Here is a 23,065-nt window from a genome sequence, read left to right as displayed (position 1 = left end):
TTCAAAATCTTCTCGTCAATAGAGACATCCTATAGTCCTTTACCAAATTTCTTCAAATTATGCCCCTGGGGTCAAATTTGACCCTGCCCCGGGGGTCACAAAATTGAACATATGCTTATATAAAGCCTATTTTGTGAAAACTTTAAAAATCTACCCGTCCATAACCATTGGGCCTAGGGCTATCAAATTTGGTATGTAGAGACATCTAATAGTCCTCTACCAAATTTCTTCAAATTATGCCTGGGGCCAAATTTGACCCTGCCCCAGGGGTCACAAAATTGAACATATGCTTATATAAGGCCTATTTTGTGAAAACTTTAAAAATCTTCTCGTCCATAACCATTAGGCCTAAGGCTATCAAATTTGGTATGTAGAGACATCTAATAGTCCTCTACCAAATTTCTTCAAATTATGCCCCTGAGGTCAAATTTGACCCTTCACCGGGGTCACAAAATTAAACATATGCTTATATAAGGCCTATTTTGTGAAAACTTTAAAAATCTACTCGTCCATAACCATTGGGCCTAGGGCTATCAAATTTGGTATGTAGAGACATCTAAGAGTCCTCTACCAAATTGCGTCAAATTATGCCCCTGGGGTCAAATTTGATCCTGCCCCAGGGGTCACAAAATTGAACATATGCTTATATAAGGCCTATTTTTTGGAAACTTAAAAAATCTACTCGTCTATAACCATTGGGCCTAGGGCTAATAAATTTGGTATGTAGAGACATCTTATAGTCCTCCACCTAATTTCTTCAAATTATGCCTTTGGGGTCAAGTTTGACCCTGCCCCGGGGGTCACAAAATTGAACATTGCTTATATAGGGTCTGTTTTGTGAAAACTTTAAAAATCTACTTGTCCATAACCATTTGGCCTAGGGCTACCAAATTTGGTATGTAGTGACATCTTATACTCCTCTACCAAGTTTTTTCAAATTATGCCCCTGGGGTCAAGTTTGACCCTGCCCTGAGGGTCACAAAATTGAACATATTTATATAAGGCCTATTTTGTGAAAACTTTAAAAATCTTTTTGTCCATAACTGTATGGCATAGGGCTACCAAATTTGGTATGTAGTGACATGTAATAGTTCTCTTCTTAGTTTGTTCAAATTATGCCCCTGGGGTCAAATTTGAATCTGCCCCGGGGGTCACAAAATTGAATATATGCTTATAAAGGTCTTATTAGCTCACCTGAGCGATAGCTCGGGGTGAGCTATGGTGATCACTCAGCGTCCGTCATCCGTCCGTCCGTAAACAATTTGTAAACATCTTCTTCTACTAAACCATTGAGCCAATTTCAACTAAATTTCATGTGGAGCATCCCTAGGTCATGGGACAAAAGAATTGTTAAAAAAAATTTGATCACATGACCAAGATGGCCGCCATGACCATATATGGTAAAAACCTTAAAAAATCTTCTTGTCAGAAACCGCTCATCAGATTTTCAAAAAATTTCACAGGGATGACCTTTGAAGGCTCCCCTGAAAAAGTTGTTCAAAGAAATTTGATTCGTCAAAAAACATGGCCGCAGGAGCTCGTTGAACTTTGCATGTTTATTCGATTTTGCCTATTTTGTGAAAACTTTCATTTGAATGATAATTTAATAATGCATACGCGGCCAACAGGGCACACTCTGAACAATATTACTGAAGCAACTGGTCTGTAATCCTAAATCTATAATTATCAGTCCAATGAAACATCATCCTTTTAGTAAAATACAGTGAATCAGTAAAAATATTATCAGAATATGAGATTTTTTGTATATTTTGTATGTTAAATATTGTGTTAATGTTTAATTTTGTTAATTAATATAAATATAAGCAGGACAGGGGAGGTAATACACTACAGGGGAAACAAATGCAATAAGTTTAAATTTATTGTTACAGATTTGCCTCCCTTGTAATATATTTAAATTTTACCAAATGTAAGGCTAACTGCATTTTTGTAACGCATACTACTACTACTACTACTACTACTACTACTACTACTACTACTACTACTACTACTACTACTACTACTGCTACTACTGCTGCTGCAGCTGCTGCTGCTGCTGCTGCAAGCTGCTGCTGCTGCTGCTGCTACTACTACTACTACTACTTCTACTACTACTACTACTACTACTACTACTACTACTACTACTACTACTACTACTACTACTTCTACTGCTACTACTACTACTACTACTACTACTACTACTACTACTACTACTACTACTACTGCTACACTACTACTACTACTACTACTACTACTACTACTACTACTACTACTACTACTACTACTACTACTACTTCTACTTCTACTACTGCTCTACTACTACTACTACTACTACTACTACTACTACTACTACTACTACTACTATTTCTTCTGCTACCACCACCACCACCTACTACTACTACTACTCTATTACTACTACTACTACTACTACTACTACTACTACTACTACTACTACTACTACTATTTCTTCTGCCACCACCACCACCACCATTCACAGTGACAAAAAACGTATTCATGCAATGGCTGCTACTACAACTTATAGCCCATATAGGGGGGCATGCATGTTTTACAAACAGCCCTTGTTATTTTGAACTCCACCTTCCCAGAATAGTTTAGTTCCTTTGGGTCTCAGGTGAGCGCCTTAGGGCCCATGGCCCTCTTGTTTTTTTTTAATTTTAAAAACTACTTGTCCATAACCATTGGGTCTAGGGCTACCAAATTTGGTATGTAGTGACATCTTATAGTCCTCTACCAAGTTTGTTCAAATTATGCCCCTGGGGTCAAATTTGACCCTGCCCTGGGGGTCACAAAATTGAACATACGCTTATATGGAGTCTATTTTGTGAAAACTTAAAAAAAAATGTCCATAACCATTAGGCCTAGGGCTACACAATTTGGTATGTAGTGACATTGTATAGTCCTCCACTTAGCTTGTTCAAATTATGCCCCAGGAGTCAAGTTTGACCCTGCCATGGGGGCCACAAAATCAATTATATGCTTATATAGTGCCTATTTTGTGAAAACTTTAAAAATCTTTTTGTCCTTAACCATAAGGCATAGGGCTACCAAATTTGGTACGTAGTGACATCTAATAGTTCTCTACCAAGTTTGTTCAAATTATGCCCCTTGGGTCAAATTTGACCCTGCCCGGGGGTCACAAAACTGAACTTATATGCTTATAAAGCGCCTATTTTGTGATATCTTTAAATATCTTCTTGTCGAAAACCATTCAGACTATGGCTACCAAATTTGGTATGCAGTAACATCTTATAATCCTCTACCAAGTTTGTTCAAATTATGCCCTTTGGGTCAAATTTGACCCTGACCCGCGGGTCACAAAATTGAACATTATATACGCTTATATCTTGCTTATTTTGTGAAAACTTTAAAAATATTCTTGTCCTTAACTCTAGGACCTAGGGCTACCATATTTTGTATGAACATGTAGTGATATATTGTAGTCCTCTACAAAGTTTGCTCAAAATATGCCCCTGGGGTTAAATTTGACCAAGCCCAGGGGGTCACAAAAGTGTACATGTGTTTAAATAGGGCCTATATTTAAGTATTTGCACATGCAGAGAATATTTGTTTCAGCCTTTTTATGTCCCCCACTATAGAAGTGGGGGACATATTGTTTTTTCCCTGTCTGTTGGTTGGTTGGTTGGTTGGTCTGTCTGTTGGTCTGTTTGCGCCAACTTTAACATTTTGCAATAACTTTTGCTATATTGAAGATAGCAACTTCATATTTGGCATGCATGTGTATCTCATGAAGCTGCATATTTTGAGTGGTGAATGGTCAAGGTCAAGGTCATCCTTCAAGGTCAGAGGTCAAATATAGGTGGCCAAAATCGCTCATTTTATGAGTACTTTTGCAATATTGAAGATAGCAACTTGATATTTGGCATGCATGTGTATCTCATGGAGCTGCACATTTTGAGTGGTGAAAGGTCAAGGTCATCCTTCAAGGTCAGAGGTCAAATATATGTGGCCCAAATCGCTTATTTTATGAATACTTTTGCAATATTGAAGATAGCAACTTGATATTTGGCATGCATGTGTATCTCATGGAGCTGCACATTTTGAGTGGTGAAAGGTCAAGGTCAACCTTCAAGGTCAGAGGTCAAATATATGTGGCCCAAATCGCTTATTTTATGAATACTTTTGCAATATTGAAGATAGCAACTTGATATTTGGCATGCATGTGTATTTCATGGAGCTGCACATTTTGAGTAGTGAAAGGTCAAGGTCAAGGTCATCCTTCAAGGTCAAGTTTATGGGTCAAAATTGCGCATGTAATGTCACTTCTGCAATATTGAAGCTAGCAATTTTATATTTGAAATGCTTGTGTATCTCAAGGAGCTGCACATTTTGAGTGGTGAAGGGTCAAGGTCAACCTTCAAGGTCAAACATCATATAGGGGGACATTGTATTTCTCAAACAAATCTTGTTTCAGCAGTGGAGCGATACAGGGCCATCATGGCCCTCTTGTTGAAAAATGTTCTCGAAACTTGGGAAAAATGTTAGGATTATTGAGATTGTGTTTAGAAAGCACGAGTTAGTCATGCTGATAGGAAACAAATCCACGTGTTAGTCATGCTGATAGGAAACAAATCCACGTGTTAGTCATGCTGATAGGAAACAAATCCACGAGTTAGTCATGCTGATAGGAAACAAATCCACGAGTTAGTCATGCTGATAGGAAACAAATCCACGGGTTAGTCATGCTGATAGGAAACAAATCCACAAGTTAGTCATGCTGATAGGAAACAAATCCACGAGTTAGTCATGCTGATAGGAAACAAATCCACGAGTTAGTCATGCTGATAGGAAACAAATCCACGAGTTAGTCATGCTGATAGGAAACAAATCCACGAGTTAGTCATGCTGATAGGAAACAAATTCACGAGTTAGTCATGCTGATAGGAAACAAATCCACGAGTTAGTCATGCTGATAGGAAACAAATCCACGAGTTAGTCATGCTGATAGGAAACAAATCCACGAGTTAGTCATGCTGATAGGAAACAAATCCACGTGTTAGTCATGCTGATAGGAAACAAATCTTCAACATCAAAAGTTTGATCCTCTATTTTGTGTCTAGTATATAGCTCTCATATTTAGTGAAGAATTCTTATTGAAAATAGGTCGAAATGTGTTGGTCATTTAGAAGATGTGCAGCAGTGATGGATGTGTTATAATATTTCAGAGGTTTTCGAGCCGTTCCTGCGAGAGTACATAAAGCATTTCCGATTCCAATCTATCACAACAGCTGACTGGAAGGAATTCCTACTAGAATATTTTGCCAATGAGGCAAGTAAACTGTTTAATATTATTTGTTAACCCAAAAAGGCTGTTGTTAATGCATAAAAAAGTATCTTGAGATACGAGGTAAAAGTTTTTATTTTATGCTTTCCGGTGGTTTATAGAAAAATATCAGTGAAATAAAACTGGTATTCCACTGTTTTAAACAGTGAATAATAACAGTGAAAAATAGCGATATTTGTCACTGTTTTACTGTGAAATGACGTCATTTTTTCAACGAAATGACGTCATAAATCCAACGAAAGTATCCAGTTTAACTCATTTACAATGTAAATAAACGTGGAAAAAAGCATACAATAAAAAGAAAATTTGTTTGATTTGACGGAATATCGATTTTATTTCACTGGAGATCATAGAAAATATATATTTTCACTCGTGGCTGAGCCACTTGTGAAAATATTGTTTTCAATGATCACTCGTGAAATAAAATCGATATTCCACCAAATCCGACAAATATCCTCTATGTTTGTAATTAAGTGCTGTTCAGTGGATACAACAGATGTATACGATACTCTCAAAATACTTAAAAATGGTTAATATAAGACTCACTCTGAGATTACTAGTTTAAATGTGTATGTGTTAAGTGCCCTCCTAGATAAGTGTATGTGTTAAGTGCCCTCCTAGATAAGTGTATGTGTTAAGTGTCCTCCTAGATAAGTGTTTGTGTTAAGTGCCCTCCTAGATAAGTGTATGTGTTAAGTGCCCTCCTAGATAAGTGTATGTGTTAAGTGTCCTCCTAGATAAGTGTATGTGTTAAGTGCCCTCCTAGATAAGTGTTTGTGTTAAGTGCCCTCCTAGATAAGTGTATGTGTTAAGTGCCCTCCTAGATAAGTGTATGTGTTAAGTGTCCTCCTAGATAAGTGTATGTGTTAAGTGCCCTCCTAGATAAGTGTTTGTGTTAAGTGCCCTCCTAGATAAGTGTATGTGTTAAGTGTCATCCTAGATAAGTGTATGTGTTAAGTGTCCTCCTAGATAAGTGTTTGTGTTAATTGTCATCCTAGATAAGTGTATGTGTTGAGTGTCCTCCTAGATAAGTGTTTGTGTTAAGTGTCAACCTAGATAAGTGTATGTGTTAAGTGTCATCCTAGATAAGTGTATGTGTTAAGTGTCAACCTAGATAAGTGTATGTGTTAAGTGTCCTCCTAGATAAGTGTATGTGTTAAGTGCCCTCCTAGATAAGTGTATGTGTTAAGTGTCCTCCTAGATAAGTGTATGTGTTAAGTGCCCTCCTAGATAAGTGTTTGTGTTAAGTGTCCTCCTAGATAAGTGTATGTGTTAAGTGCCCTCCTAGATAAGTGTATGTGTTAAGTGTCCTCCTAGATAAGTGTTTGTGTTAAGTGCCCTCCTAGATAAGTGTATGTGTTAAGTGTCCTCCTAGATAAGTGTATGTGTTAAGTGTCCTCCTAGATAAGTGTATGTGTTAAGTGTCCTCCTAGATAAGTATATGTTTCCTAGATAAGTGTATGTGTTAAGTGCCCTCCTAGATAAGTGTATGTGTTAAGTGTCCTCCTAGATAAGTGTTTGTGTTAAGTGTCCTCCTAGATAAGTGTATATGTTAAGTGTCCTCCTAGATAAGTGTATGTGTTAAGTGTCCTCCTAGATAAGTGTATGTGTTAAGTGTCCTCCTAGATAAGTGTATGTGTTAAGTGTCCTCCTAGATAAGTGTATGTGTTAAGTGTCCTCCTAGATAAGTGTTTGTGTTAAGTGTCCTCCTAGATAAGTGTATATGTTAAGTGCCCTCCTAGATAAGTGTATGTGTTAAGTGCCCTCCTAGATAAGTGTATGTGTTAAGTGTCATCCTAGATAAGTGTATATGTTAAGTGCCCTCCTAGATAAGTGTATGTGTTAAGTGTCATCCTAGATAAGTGTATGTGTTAAGTGTCCTCCTAGATAAGTGTTTGTGTTAAGTGTCCTCCTAGATAAGTGTATGTGTTAAGTGTCCTCCTAGATAAGTGTATGTGTTAAGTGTCCTCCTAGATAAGTGTATGTGTTAAGTGTCCTCCTAGATAAGTGTATGTGTTAAGTGCCCTCCTAGATAAGTGTATGTGTTAAGTGTCCTCCTAGATAAGTGTATGTGTTAAGTGTCCTCCTAGATAAGTGTATGTGTTAAGTGCCCTCCTAGATAAGTGTTTGTGTTAAGTGTCCTCCTAGATAAGTGTATGTGTTAAGTGTCATCCTAGATAAGTGTATATGTTAAGTGCCCTCCTAGATAAGTGTATGTGTTAATTGTCATCCTAGATAAGTGTATGTGTTAAGTGTCCTCCTAGATAAGTGTATGTGTTAAGTGTCCTCCTAGATAAGTGTATGTGTTAAGTGTCCTCCTAGATAAGTGTTTGTGTTAAGTGTCCTCCTAGATAAGTGTATATGTTAAGTGCCCTCCTAGATAAGTGTATGTGTTAAGTGCCCTCCTAGATAAGTGTATGTGTTAAGTGTCATCCTAGATAAGTGTATATGTTAAGTGCCCTCCTAGATAAGTGTATGTGTTAATTGTCATCCTAGATAAGTATGTGTTAAGTGTCCTCCTAGATAAGTGTATATGTTAAGTGTCCTCCTAGATAAGTGTATGTGTTAATTGTCATCCTAGATAAGTGTATGTGTTAAGTGTCCTCCTAGATAAGTGTTTGTGTTAAGTGTCCTCCTAGATAAGTGTATGTGTTAAGTGTCCTCCTAGATAAGTGTATGTGTTAAGTGCCCTCCTAGATAAGTGTATATGTTAAGTGCCCTCCTAGATAAGTGTATGTGTTAATTGTCATCCTAGATAAGTGTTTGTGTTAAGTGTCATCCTAGATAAGTGTATGTGTTAAGTGTCCTCCTAGATAAGTGTTTGTGTTAAGTGTCCTCCTAGATAAGTGTATGTGTTAAGTGTCCTCCTAGATAAGTGTATGTGTTAAGTGTCCTCCTAGATAAGTGTATGTGTTAAGTGTCCTCCTAGATAAGTGTATGTGTTAAGTGCCCTCCTAGATAAGTGTATGTGTTAAGTGTCCTCCTAGATAAGTGTATGTGTTAAGTGTCCTCCTAGATAAGTGTATGTGTTAAGTGCCCTCCTAGATAAGTGTTTGTGTTAAGTGTCCTCCTAGATAAGTGTATGTGTTAAGTGCCCTCCTAGATAAGTGTATATGTTAAGTGCCCTCCTAGATAAGTGTATGTGTTAAGTGCCCTCCTAGATAAGTGAATGTGTTAAGTGTCCTCCTAGATAAGTGTATGTGTTAAGTGCCCTCCTAGATAAGTGTATGTGTTAAGTGTCCTCCTAGATAAGTGTATGTGTTAAGTGTCCTCCTAGATAAGTGTATGTGTTAAGTGTCCTCCTAGATAAGTGTATGTGTTAAGTGTCCTCCTAGATAAGTGTTTGTGTTAAGTGTCCTCCTAGATAAGTGTATGTGTTAAGTGTCCTCCTAGATAAGTGTTTGTGTTAAGTGTCCTCCTAGATAAGTGTATATGTTAAGTGCCCTCCTAGATAAGTGTATGTGTTAAGTGCCCTCCTAGATAAGTGTATGTGTTAATTGTCATCCTAGATAAGTGTTTGTGTTAAGTGTCATCCTAGATAAGTGTTTGTGTTAAGTGTCATCCTAGATAAGTGTATGTGTTAAGTGTCCTCCTAGATAAGTGTATGTGTTAAGTGTCCTCCTAGATAAGTGTATGTGTTAAGTGCCCTCCTAGATAAGTGTATATGTTAAGTGCCCTCCTAGATAAGTGTATGTGTTAATTGTCATCCTAGATAAGTGTTTGTGTTAAGTGTCATCCTAGATAAGTGTATGTGTTAAGTGTCCTCCTAGATAAGTGTTTGTGTTAAGTGTCCTCCTAGATAAGTGTATGTGTTAAGTGTCCTCCTAGATAAGTGTATGTGTTAAGTGTCCTCCTAGATAAGTGTATGTGTTAAGTGTCCTCCTAGATAAGTGTATGTGTTAAGTGCCCTCCTAGATAAGTGTATGTGTTAAGTGTCCTCCTAGATAAGTGTATGTGTTAAGTGTCCTCCTAGATAAGTGTATGTGTTAAGTGCCCTCCTAGATAAGTGTTTGTGTTAAGTGTCCTCCTAGATAAGTGTATGTGTTAAGTGCCCTCCTAGATAAGTGTATATGTTAAGTGCCCTCCTAGATAAGTGTATGTGTTAAGTGCCCTCCTAGATAAGTGAATGTGTTAAGTGTCCTCCTAGATAAGTGTATGTGTTAAGTGCCCTCCTAGATAAGTGTATGTGTTAAGTGTCCTCCTAGATAAGTGTATGTGTTAAGTGTCCTCCTAGATAAGTGTATGTGTTAAGTGTCCTCCTAGATAAGTGTATGTGTTAAGTGTCCTCCTAGATAAGTGTTTGTGTTAAGTGTCCTCCTAGATAAGTGTATGTGTTAAGTGTCCTCCTAGATAAGTGTTTGTGTTAAGTGTCCTCCTAGATAAGTGTATATGTTAAGTGCCCTCCTAGATAAGTGTATGTGTTAAGTGCCCTCCTAGATAAGTGTATGTGTTAATTGTCATCCTAGATAAGTGTTTGTGTTAAGTGTCATCCTAGATAAGTGTATGTGTTAAGTGTCCTCCTAGATAAGTGTTTGTGTTAAGTGTCCTCCTAGATAAGTGTATGTGTTAAGTGTCATCCTAGATAAGTGTATATGTTAAGTGCCCTCCTAGATAAGTGTATGTGTTAATTGTCATCCTAGATAAGTGTATGTGTTAAGTGTCCTCCTAGATAAGTGTATATGTTAAGTGTCCTCCTAGATAAGTGTATGTGTTAATTGTCATCCTAGATAAGTGTATGTGTTAAGTGTCCTCCTAGATAAGTGTTTGTGTTAAGTGTCCTCCTAGATAAGTGTATGTGTTAAGTGTCGTCCTAGATAAGTGTATGTGTTAAGTGCCCTCCTAGATAAGTGTATATGTTAAGTGCCCTCCTAGATAAGTGTATGTGTTAATTGTCATCCTAGATAAGTGTTTGTGTTAAGTGTCATCCTAGATAAGTGTATGTGTTAAGTGTCCTCCTAGATAAGTGTATGTGTTAAGTGTCCTCCTAGATAAGTGTATGTGTTAAGTGCCCTCCTAGATAAGTGTATATGTTAAGTGCCCTCCTAGATAAGTGTATGTGTTAATTGTCATCCTAGATAAGTGTTTGTGTTAAGTGTCATCCTAGATAAGTGTATGTGTTAAGTGTCCTCCTAGATAAGTGTTTGTGTTAAGTGTCCTCCTAGATAAGTGTATGTGTTAAGTGTCATCCTAGATAAGTGTATATGTTAAGTGCCCTCCTAGATAAGTGTATGTGTTAATTGTCATCCTAGATAAGTGTATGTGTTAAGTGTCCTCCTAGATAAGTGTATATGTTAAGTGTCCTCCTAGATAAGTGTATGTGTTAATTGTCATCCTAGATAAGTGTATGTGTTAAGTGTCCTCCTAGATAAGTGTTTGTGTTAAGTGTCCTCCTAGATAAGTGTATGTGTTAAGTGTCCTCCTAGATAAGTGTATGTGTTAAGTGCCCTCCTAGATAAGTGTATATGTTAAGTGCCCTCCTAGATAAGTGTATGTGTTAATTGTCATCCTAGATAAGTGTTTGTGTTAAGTGTCATCCTAGATAAGTGTATGTGTTAAGTGTCCTCCTAGATAAGTGTTTGTGTTAAGTGTCCTCCTAGATAAGTGTATGTGTTAAGTGTCCTCCTAGATAAGTGTATGTGTTAAGTGTCCTCCTAGATAAGTGTATGTGTTAAGTGTCCTCCTAGATAAGTGTATGTGTTAAGTGCCCTCCTAGATAAGTGTATGTGTTAAGTGTCCTCCTAGATAAGTGTATGTGTTAAGTGTCCTCCTAGATAAGTGTATGTGTTAAGTGCCCTCCTAGATAAGTGTTTGTGTTAAGTGTCCTCCTAGATAAGTGTATGTGTTAAGTGCCCTCCTAGATAAGTGTATATGTTAAGTGCCCTCCTAGATAAGTGTATGTGTTAAGTGCCCTCCTAGATAAGTGAATGTGTTAAGTGTCCTCCTAGATAAGTGTATGTGTTAAGTGCCCTCCTAGATAAGTGTATGTGTTAAGTGTCCTCCTAGATAAGTGTATGTGTTAAGTGTCCTCCTAGATAAGTGTATGTGTTAAGTGTCCTCCTAGATAAGTGTATGTGTTAAGTGTCCTCCTAGATAAGTGTTTGTGTTAAGTGTCCTCCTAGATAAGTGTATGTGTTAAGTGTCCTCCTAGATAAGTGTTTGTGTTAAGTGTCCTCCTAGATAAGTGTATATGTTAAGTGCCCTCCTAGATAAGTGTATGTGTTAAGTGCCCTCCTAGATAAGTGTATGTGTTAAGTGTCATCCTAGATAAGTGTATATGTTAAGTGCCCTCCTAGATAAGTGTATGTGTTAATTGTCATCCTAGATAAGTGTATGTGTTAAGTGTCCTCCTAGATAAGTGTATATGTTAAGTGTCCTCCTAGATAAGTGTATGTGTTAATTGTCATCCTAGATAAGTGTATGTGTTAAGTGTCCTCCTAGATAAGTGTTTGTGTTAAGTGTCCTCCTAGATAAGTGTATGTGTTAAGTGTCCTCCTAGATAAGTGTATGTGTTAAGTGCCCTCCTAGATAAGTGTATATGTTAAGTGCCCTCCTAGATAAGTGTATGTGTTAATTGTCATCCTAGATAAGTGTTTGTGTTAAGTGTCATCCTAGATAAGTGTATGTGTTAAGTGTCCTCCTAGATAAGTGTTTGTGTTAAGTGTCCTCCTAGATAAGTGTATGTGTTAAGTGTCATCCTAGATAAGTGTATATGTTAAGTGCCCTCCTAGATAAGTGTATGTGTTAATTGTCATCCTAGATAAGTGTATGTGTTAAGTGTCCTCCTAGATAAGTGTATATGTTAAGTGTCCTCCTAGATAAGTGTATGTGTTAATTGTCATCCTAGATAAGTGTATGTGTTAAGTGTCCTCCTAGATAAGTGTTTGTGTTAAGTGTCCTCCTAGATAAGTGTATGTGTTAAGTGTCCTCCTAGATAAGTGTATGTGTTAAGTGCCCTCCTAGATAAGTGTATATGTTAAGTGCCCTCCTAGATAAGTGTATGTGTTAATTGTCATCCTAGATAAGTGTTTGTGTTAAGTGTCATCCTAGATAAGTGTATGTGTTAAGTGTCCTCCTAGATAAGTGTTTGTGTTAAGTGTCCTCCTAGATAAGTGTATGTGTTAAGTGTCCTCCTAGATAAGTGTATGTGTTAAGTGCCCTCCTAGATAAGTGTATGTGTTAAGTGTCCTCCTAGATAAGTGTATGTGTTAAGTGCCCTCCTAGATAAGTGTATGTGTTAAGTGTCATCCTAGATAAGTGTATGTGTTAAGTGCCCTCCTAGATAAGTGTATATGTTAAGTGCCCTCCTAGATAAGTGTATGTGTTAAGTGCCCTCCTAGATAAGTGTATGTGTTAAGTGTCCTCCTAGATAAGTGTATGTGTTGAGTGCCCTCCTAGATAAGTGTATGTGTTAAGTGTCCTCCTAGATAAGTGTATGTGTTAAGTGTCCTCCTAGATAAGTGTATGTGTTAAGTGCCCTCCTAGATAAGTGTATGTGTTAAGTGTCCTCCTAGATAAGTGTATGTGTTAAGTGCCCTCCTAGATAAGTGTATGTGTTAAGTGTCATCCTAGATAAGTGTATGTGTTAAGTGCCCTCCTAGATAAGTGTATGTGTTAAGTGTCCTCCTAGATAAGTGTATGTGTTAAGTGTCCTCCTAGATAAGTGTTTGTGTTAAGTGTCATCCTAGATAAGTGTATGTGTTAAGTGTCCTCCTAGATAAGTGTATGTGTTAAGTGCCCTCCTAGATAAGTGTATGTGTTAAGTGTCATCCTAGATAAGTGTATGTGTTAAGTGTCCTCCTAGATAAGTGTTTGTGTTAAGTGTCCTCCTAGATAAGTGTATGTGTTAAGTGTCATCCTAGATAAGTGTATGTGTTAAGTGCCCTCCTAGATAAGTTTATGTGCTAAGTGTCATCCTAGATAGATAAGTGTATGTGTTAAGTGTCCTCCTAGATAAGTGTATGTGTTAAGTGCCCTCCTAGATAAGTGTATGTGTTAAGTGTCATCCTAGATAAGTGTATGTGTTAAGTGTCATCCTAGATAAGCATGGACAGTTTTAACATTCATTTTGGTAGCTTCTGGTGAAAACACACACTCTTATTTCAATTAATCAGTACCATTCCAACATTAGTTAGGGGGAAGCAGTGTTTGGATATGTCTTGATGCCCATTTTCACAGCAATGTTAGTCTATGTCTGTGTGATTGTTGGTGATCAGGTGAAGGAGGGCAAGCTGGATGAGGTTGACTGGGATGCCTGGCTGTACGGACTGGGAATGCCTCCTGTCAAACCGCAGTAAGTATAGACTGGGAATGCATCCCTTCAAACCACAGTAAATATGGACTGGAAATGCTGCCCATCGAACCACAGTAAGTATGGCCTTGGAAGCTTGGCTGTACGGACTGGGAATGCCACCCGTCAAACCACAGTAAGTATGGACTGGGAATGCCTCCTGTCAAACCACAGTAAGTATGGACTGGGAATGCCTCCAGTCAAACCACAGTAAGTATGGACTGGAATGCCTCCTGTCAAACCACAGTAAGTATGGACTGGGAATGCCTCCAGTCAAACCACAGTAAGTATGGACTGGGAATGCCTCCTGTCAAACCACAGTAAGTATGGACTGGGAATAACTCCCTCAAACCACAGTAAATAAGGACTGGGAATGCCTTCTGTCAAACAACAGTAAGTATGGACTGGGAATGCCTCCAGTCAAACCACAGTAAATATTGACTGGGAATACCTCCTGTCAAACCAGAGTAAGTATGGCCGTCAAACCATAGTAAGTATGGACTGGGAATGCCTTCCATCAAACCACAGTAAGTATGGACAAGGAAGCCTGGCTGTATGAACTGGGAATGCCTCCTGTCAAACCACAGTAAGTATGGACTGGGATGCCTGGCAGTACGGACTGGGAATGCCTCCAATCAAACCACATTAAGTATGGACTGGGACGCCTGGCTGTATGGACTGGGAATGCCTCCTGTCAAACCGCAGTATGTATAGACTGGGAAGGCATCCCTTCAAACCACAGTAAGTATGGACTGGAAATGCTGCCCATCAAACCACAGTAAGTATGGACTTGGAAGCTTGGCTGTCCGGACTGGGAATGCCACCCGTCAAACCACAGTAAGTAAGGACTGGGAATGCCTCCTTTCAAACCACAGTAAGTATGGACTGGGAATGCCTCCCATCAAACCACAGTAAGTATGGACTGGGAATGCCTCCCATCAAACCACAGTAAGAATGGACTGGAAATGCCTCCCGTCAAACCACAGTAAGTATGGACTGTGAATGCCTCCCGTCAAACCACAGTAAGTATGGACTGGAATGCCTCCAGTCAAACCACCGTAAGTATGGACTGGGAATGCCTCCAGTCGAACCACAGTATATATGGACTGGGAATACCTCCCATCAAACCAGAGTAAGTATGGCCGTCAAACCACAGTAAGTATGGACTGGGAATGCCTTCCATCAAACCACAGTAAGTATGGACTGTGAATGCCTCCCGTCAAACCACAGTAAGTATGGACTGGAATGCCTCCAGTCAAACCTCAAACCACAGTAAGTATGGACTGGGAATAACCCCCGTCAAATCACAGTAAATAAGGACTGGGAATGCCTTCTGTCAAACAACAGTAAGTATGGACTGGGAATGCCTCCTGTCAAACCAGTGTAAGTATGGCCGTCAAACCATAGTAAAATGGACTTGGAATGCCTTCCGTCAAAACACAGTAAGTATGGATTGGGAATGCCTCCCATCCAACCTCAGTAAGTATGGACTGGGAATGCCTCCCATTTAACCAAGAAGTATGGACTGGGACGCCTGGCTATATGGACTGGGAATGCCTTCCGTCAAACGACAGTATTTGAACCTGAACAGTGTCAGGTCACAAGATAAATTAGATTTGTGAAAATCTGGCTCAATGCATGTGCATAAAGTGTCATACTTGATAAGCCTGTGCTGACTGCACAGGCTTATCAGAGACAACACCTTCGGCTTTGATGGGTTTTTTCATTTATGAGAAGTCTCTTCTTTGAAAAGATTAGGCAGAAAGTTTCATCCCTGATTAGCTTGTGAGGACTGCAGAGGCTTATGAGGGACGACACTGCAAGGAAATGCCTATAGCAATATATAGTAATATAATGCATATTTTTCTAAAAGGAGGCTAATTTAAAATAAGAAGGCAAAGGGCTTTTAAATTGTCTGTACATCAAATAGTGGTCTCTAAATTTGAATCATTATCCTCTTTCATAACTAGACAAGCCCCAGGATTCCATGGTTATAATGCAAATAAATTTTCTTTTGTTTGACCACAATGTCCAGGCATGATAAAATTGGCATATGCCAAATAGTGGTCTCATAACAGGTTTTAAAAATAATGCTCTTCAGGTCAAAACCATCCACATACAGGGATGTATGGATTATATATGCTTTATTAACAATAAATTTATGTTAAATATTTTTATTAAACACTATTGAAAATATTCTTCAGGTAAGCAATCTTGGGCCTTTTTGACCCTCTTGTTGTTATACCCAACACCAGAAAGGTTGATAAATGTTCTCTCCAACCTAATTTAAACCATTTCTCAGGTGAGCGAGGTAGGGCCTCTTTAGCCCTCTTGATTTCCAACTGTGTATTTACGCTCATGTTTCACGGAGCAAGCTCCAACATTAAATATGGTGTGTTGATGACGCTATGACAAGTCCCTATCTGAACACATTGATCACCTGATAAAACAATTCCTGGAGTGCACAAAACCTCGTTTCGTGAAAACTGGGCTTCATGCATGTTCATAATGTGTCTTCTCAGATTAAGGATGACATTTTCCGCCTAAAAAGGATTTTCTGCTTTAAGTGACTTTCTTTAATTGAAAATTCCACAAAAGCCAAAAGTGTTGTCCCTGATAAGCCTGTGCAGACTGCACAGGCTAATCTGGGAGGACAGTTATCCTTGATAAGCCTGTGTGGACTGCACAGGCTAATCTGGCATGACACTTACCGCACATGCATTGAGCCCAGTTTGCCTAATGTCCCCTTCTCATTTTTGTGCCTGTGTTTTTTGCAGCTATGACCAGTCCCTGGGTGAAGACGTTGATCACCTGATCAAGCGCTGGCTTGAATGCACAAATGACGAGGTTGACAGCTTCTACACAGTGGACATCGTGGACTTTGTACCCGTACAGATGATGCACTTCCTGGATGAACTCAGAAAGAAGGTACACTGCACTCTGTTGGTGGTTTTGATACTGAAAAAGTTTATTAATAAGTTGTATATAAGTCATGCTCTGGGAAAATAGGGCTCAATGTATGTGTTGTCCCATAGGACTCAATGTATGTGTTGTCCCATAGGGCTCAATGTATGTGTTGTCCCATAGGGCTCAATGTATGTGTTGTCCCATAGGGCTCAATGTATGTGTTGTCCCATAGGGCTCAATGTATGTGTTGTCCCATATGGCTCAATGTATGTGTTGTCCCATAGGGCTCAATGTATGTGTTGTCCCATAGGGCTCAATGTATGTGTTGTCCCATAGGGCTCAATGTATGTGTTGTCCCATAGGGCTCAATGTATGTGTTGTCCCATAGGGCTCAATGTATTTGTTGTCCCATAGGGCTCAATGTATGTGCTGTCCCATAGGGCTCAATGTATGTGCTGTCCCATTGGGCTCAAAGTATGTGTTTTCCCATAGGGCTCAATGTATGTGCTGTCCCATAGGGCTCAATGTATGTGTTGTCCCATAGGGCTCAATGTATGTGTTGTCCCATAGGGCTCAATGTATGTGCTGTCCCATAGGGCTCAATGTATGTGTTGTCCCAATAGGGCTCAATGTATATGCTGTCCCATAGGGCGTAATGTATGCGTTGTCCCATAGGGCTCAATGTATGTGTTGTCCCATAGGGCTCAATGTATGTGCTGTCCCTCAATGTATGTGTTGTCCCATAGGGCTCAATGTATGTGTTGTCCCATAGGGCTCAATGTATGTGTTGTCCCATAGGGCTCAATGTATGTGTTGTCCCATAGGGCTCAATGTATGTGTTGTCCCATAGGGCTCAATGTATGTGTTGTCCCTAAATGTATGTGTTGTCCCATAGGGCTTAATGTATGTGTTGTCTCTCAATGTATGTTTTGTCCCATAGGGCGTAATGTATGTGTTGTGCCAGAATGCAAAGGCTAATAGGGGAGGATACTTTGCTTTTATTGAATTTTTTGTTTAATGGAAGTCTCCTCTTAACCAAAATCTGGTCTTGTTGGCAAGTGTTGTCTCTGATTAACCTGTGTGCAGTGCACAGGCAATTCTCAGAAGACACTTTACACACATGCATTAAGCCCTGTTTTCCCTGAATGAGGCTCATGTCAAGGTACTTCTGTAGTGCATGTTAAGGTGGCATTACTTCTGTAGTGCATGTAAAGGTGGCATTACTTCTGTAGTGCATGTAAAGGTGGCATTACTTCTGTAGTGCATGTAAAGGTGGCATTACTTCTGTAGTGCATGTAAAGGTGGCATTACTTCTGTAGTGCATGTAAAGGTGGCATTACTTATGTAGTGCACGTAAAGGTGGCATTACTTCTGTAGTGCATGTAAAGGTGGCATTACTTCTGTAGTGCATGTAAAGGTGGCATTACTTCTGTAGTGCATGTAAAGGTGGCATTACTTCTGTAGTGCATGTAAAGGTGGCATTACTTCTGTAGTGCATGTAAAGGTGGCATTACTTCTGTAGTGCATGTAAAGGTGGCATTAAGGAGTTGCTTGGAGGCCATAGCCCTTTAAGCTTTTTCAAAATTGAAAAGTTTAGTATTTGCAATTATTATAGATATTTATGCCCCCCTTCGAAGAAGAGAGGGTATATTGTTTTGCACATGTCTGTCGGTCGGTCCATCGGTCCGTCCACCAGATGGTTTCCGGATGAAAACTCAAGAACGCTTAGGCCTAGGATCATGAAACTTCATAGGTACATAGATCATGACTGGCAGATGAGCCCTATTGATTTTCAGGTCACTAGGTCAAAGGTCAAGATCACAGTGACTCGAAATAGTAAAATGATTTCCGGATGATAACTCAAAAATGCTTAGGTCTATGATCATGAAACTTCATAGGTACATTGATCATGACTGGCAGATGACCCCTATTGATTTTCAGGTCACTAGGTCAAAGGTCAAGGTCACAGTGACTCGAAATAGTAAAATGGTTTCCGGATGATAACTCAAGAATGCTTACACCTAGGATCATGAAACTTCATAGGTACATTGATAATGACTGGCAGATGACCCCTATTGATTTTCAGGTCACGAGGTCAAAGGTCAAGGTCACAGTGACTCGATACAGTAAAATGGTTTCCTGATGATAACTCAAGAATAATTAGGCCTATTTGGAAGTTGTAATTGGCATTAAAACGGAGTTATTATTGGTTTTCACTGTAATGGCTCTTTGTAGTGATGCCCCTGTGAACAGTTTTCTGAGCTATGCACCTTTTAACTGTTTTACTGGTCAAGACCCTTAGAACAATCTTAATGGTTATGTCCCTTTGGACAATCTTAATAAATTATGTCCCTTTTGACAATCTTATTAATTATTTCCCTTTGGACAATCTTATTAGTTATGTCCCTTTGGACAATCATATTAGTTGCGTCCCTTTTGACATTCTAATTAGTTATGTTCCTCTGGGCAATCTTATTAGTTATGTCCATTTGGACAATCTTATTAGTTATGTCCCTTTGAACAATCTTATTAGTTCTGTCCATTGGACAATCTTATTAGTTATGTCCATTTGGACAATCTTATTAGTTATGTCCCTTTGGACAATCTTATTAGTTCTGTCCATTGGATAATCTTATTAGTTATGTCCATTTGGACAATCTTAAAAGGTATGTCCCTTTTGACAAACTTGTTAGTTATGCCCCTTTGGACAAACTTATTAGTTATGTCCCTTTGGAAATCTTATTAGTTATGACCCTCTGGACATTCATATTAGTTATTTCTCTTTGAACAATCTTATTTATTATTTCCCTTTGGACAATCATATTAGTAATGTCCCTTTAAACAATCTTATTAGTAATGTCCCTTTGGACAATCTTATTAGTCATGTCTCTTTGAATACTCTGATATGTTATGCTCCTTTTGAACACTCATTAGATATGGGCCCTTTTTAACACACGCATGATTTTTGTATGAGTTCAGCCTTGTTCTAGGAAATAGAGAATACTAGGTCGGTGCCGAATAAAGCAAAGTTTATTTTGCGAGGCTTAGAAAATCTGAACCACGAGCCTTGGCGAGTGGTTCAGATTTTCGTGCCGAGCAAGATAAACTTTGCTTTATTCGGCACCGACCTAGTATTCGATTTATCCCATCAATTTTCTTAGTCGTAAATTAGCTATTTCTTTAAAAATAGAATAGGAAAATCGAACTAGACGGAAAATCCCAAAGACATTTTAAGCAAACATTGTTTCATTATTTAAATCGTGTCGAGCCTCATACATTACAAAAAGATCAGTAACTAACCTGTTTTTCTGTTAATCATACCTCTACGTCCCCATTTTTTAAGAAATAATGAAAAAAAGACACTGCATCTTTAGCGTGAAACAACATGCATTGTGTCGTATGACGTGTTAATAATGACGTCACGAGTACGCGCACTTAATATTTGTAAATAATGTTTATTTGCTTTTTGAGTTGCATTATGTGTTGAAAATATATTACATCTTGGTATCAAATTGTTTGTTTTGTTGAATCTGATTCGATTTTACTAAAAATGATTACTTTATAGTTGATTCCGAGTAATATGAACATTCTTCGCCGCGCGTGACAGCTATATTTCAGCACTGCTGAAATAAAGGAAAATTTATTCCACAGTGGTTTATTTCGACAATGCACGTCTGATGATGGGATAAAATAGAGCGAAATTCAGCCATGTGTGTTTTGTCACGTCTCATATTAGCCTGTGCAGCCCTCTAATCTGCAAAGCTTTTCTCTTATATGTAATTGTTTGTTTTATTAAAAATCCAGTTGAGCACCTTCATTTACCCATTTATGCCTAGCGTCCAGAACAAAACGCTCTTGGCAAACAGCGTAGACCCAGATGAGATGCCGCATGATGCGGAGTCTCATCAGGGTCTGCGCTGTTTGCTTAAAGGAATTTCTGTAAGAAATATTCTAAATATAGAAATAAATATACTGGACATCCCTAATTTTGGAAATTCAGGAGCGGCTGTCCCAGGTGAAGGTACAGAAGATGGGAGAGGTCTACCTGCTTAACTCTGTCAAGAACTTTGAAGTACGCTGGAGGTGGGTGTAGGCCAAATCAATGACACTTCACATGGTCCAATCATAAACAATGGAGCAATTTGGCAGAATTTCACCAGTGTTATGCATGTTGTAGAAAATACTCACACTAATAGACACTCTTGATACATTAATATTCTGTCACATCTGCATAAAAAAACGTATATTTATGCCCATATGAAGGTCTTGACCTTTATTATACAAACCCCTTTCAATTAGAAAAAAATGCTTGAAATGCAATGCTTGAAACCTTTAGGGTTTTTTTCACAAAAATACTTAAATTGTCTGTTCCAAAATAAAGATTCTATAATATTTTTGTGAAAAACACATATATTTTACCTTTTTCATGTTGCTCTCTGTTTTAGTGAGAATGATATTTCTTACCTTTGATAAAGATAAACTATTTTTAACCAGGTTTTCCGAAGGAAAAAACTGGTTATTAGATTGGCGAATGCGGGCGGGCTGGCTGGCGGGCTGGCTGGCTGGCGGGCTGGCGGAATAAGCTTGTCCGGGCCATAACTATGTCGTTCATTGTCAGATTTTAAAATCATTTGGCACATTTGTTCACCATCATTGGACGGTGTGTCGCGCGAAATAATTACGTCGATATCTCCAAGGTCAAGGTCACACTTTGAGTTCAAAGGTCAAAAATGGCCATAAATGAGCTTGTCCGAGCCATAACTATGTCGTTCATCGTCAGATTTTAAAATCATTTGGCACATTTGTTCACCATCATTGGACGGTGTGTCGCGCGAAATAATTACGTCGATATCTCCAAGGTCAAGGTCACACTTTGAGTTCAAAGGTCAAAAATGGCCATAAACGAGCTTGTCCTGGCCATAACTATGTCATTCATTGTGAGATTTTAAAATCATTTGGCACATTTGTTCACCATCATGGGACGGTGTGTCCCACGAAAGAATCACGTCAATATCTCCAATGTCAAGGTCGCCACGACTAAAAATAGATTTAAACAAAAAAAAAAACTTACAAAGGGGGTTAATTTTTTTTGGTCATTTCAAAAGTTCAGTTTGAGTTTTCTCCCTTTATCAGATTTTTTTTTCACAATGAAAACCTGGTTTTGTGACAATTTTGTCCCTTGTTCTTCTTTAAAAGGAGTTGTTTGTTTTTCATTTTTAGCTCATCTATTTTTTGAAAAAAAATTTATGAGCAATTGTCATCACCTTGGCGTCGGCGTCCGGTTAAGTTTTGCGTTTAGGTCAACTTTTCTCATAAAGTATCAATGCTTTTGCATTCAAACTTGGTGCACTTACTTACTATCATGAGGGGACTGGGCAGGCAAAGTTAGATAACTCTGGCGTGCATTTTGACAGAATTATGTGCCCTTTTTATACTTAGAAAATGGAAAATTTGGTTAAGTTTTGTGTTTAGGTCCACTTTTTTCCTAAAGTGTCAAAGCTATTGCTTTCATACTTGCAACACTTACTAACTATCATCAGGGGACTGTGCAGGCAAAGTTATGTAACTCTGACTGGAATTTTGACGGAATTATGGGCACTTTACACTTAGAAAATTGAAAATTTGGTTAAGTTTTGTGTTTTGGTCCACTTTACCCCTAAAGTATCATAGATATTGCTTTAATACTTGGAACACTCGCAAACTATCATAAGGGGACAGTTAAGGACAAGTTGCATAACTCTGGTTGTCATTTTTACGGAATTATGGCCCTTTTTTGACTTAGTAACTTTAAATATATGGTTAAATTTTGTGTTTAGATCCACTTTACTTCTAAAGTATCAAGGCTATTGCTTTCAAACTTCAAATACTTTCATGCTATCATGAGGGTACTGTACCTTGCAAGTTGAATTTTTCCTTGACCTTTGAATGACCTTGACTTGCAAGGTCAAATTATTAAATTATGCTAAGATCATCTAATAAATGACCACCACACCCTCACACTATACCCCCCCCCCAAAAAAAAAAATAATATTTTTTAAACATGGTTAAAAAAATACAAATATTTATTTTTATTATTTTATTTTTAATATACCGTCCAAGAATCCCCCCCAAAAAAAATAAATATATATATATATTTATTTTTTTGCATTTTTTTTGCATATTTGGAAGATAAAGTAATAAATGACCACACCCCCACACTATACACCCCTCTCCACTCCACCCCTCCCTCCTTTGTGATTCAAATTGAGATAGGTCCCTTCACCTTTAAAAAGAAAAATAGATGAGCGGTCTGCACCCGCAAGGTGGTGCTCTTGTTTGTACCAAGATAACACAATTTGTCTGCTTAAGACTGGTGCATACACTCTTTGGTCTGTGATCCATCAGCATTTTGCAGTGCAATGACTTTAAAATCTCGAGTGCCAACGATCTGCGGGGCTATTATCAAGTATCGCCCTGCCCATACTGAGCACTTTTGGATAATAACACTCGAGGAGCAATAAATAGGCTGTTTCTCGTACTAAACTGTTACTATTTATGGAATCACGTGTTTT

The 23,065-nt window shown here is 38.5% G+C and overlaps 1 protein-coding gene across 3 annotated transcripts in view; it reads left to right on the top strand.

The window, feature by feature from the left end:
• Positions 1-23,065, top strand: part of LOC127844988 (leukotriene A-4 hydrolase-like) — a 98,381-nt gene that overhangs the window by 67,323 nt on the left and 7,993 nt on the right. For all 3 annotated transcript variants that reach the window (XM_052375595.1, XM_052375592.1, XM_052375593.1), the window contains exons 12-15: positions 5,202-5,305; positions 13,534-13,610; positions 16,385-16,535; positions 20,515-20,597. In XM_052375595.1, the coding sequence (XP_052231555.1) occupies positions 5,202-5,305; positions 13,534-13,610; positions 16,385-16,535; positions 20,515-20,597 (415 nt within the window). The remainder of the gene's footprint in view (positions 1-5,201; positions 5,306-13,533; positions 13,611-16,384; positions 16,536-20,514; positions 20,598-23,065) is intronic.

Source organism: Dreissena polymorpha, chromosome 9 (assembly GCF_020536995.1).
Source record: "Dreissena polymorpha isolate Duluth1 chromosome 9, UMN_Dpol_1.0, whole genome shotgun sequence".
NCBI lineage: Eukaryota > Metazoa > Mollusca > Bivalvia > Myida > Dreissenidae > Dreissena > Dreissena polymorpha.
Note: the sequence above shows the minus strand (reverse complement) of the source record. Positions and strands in the feature narration are given on the sequence as shown.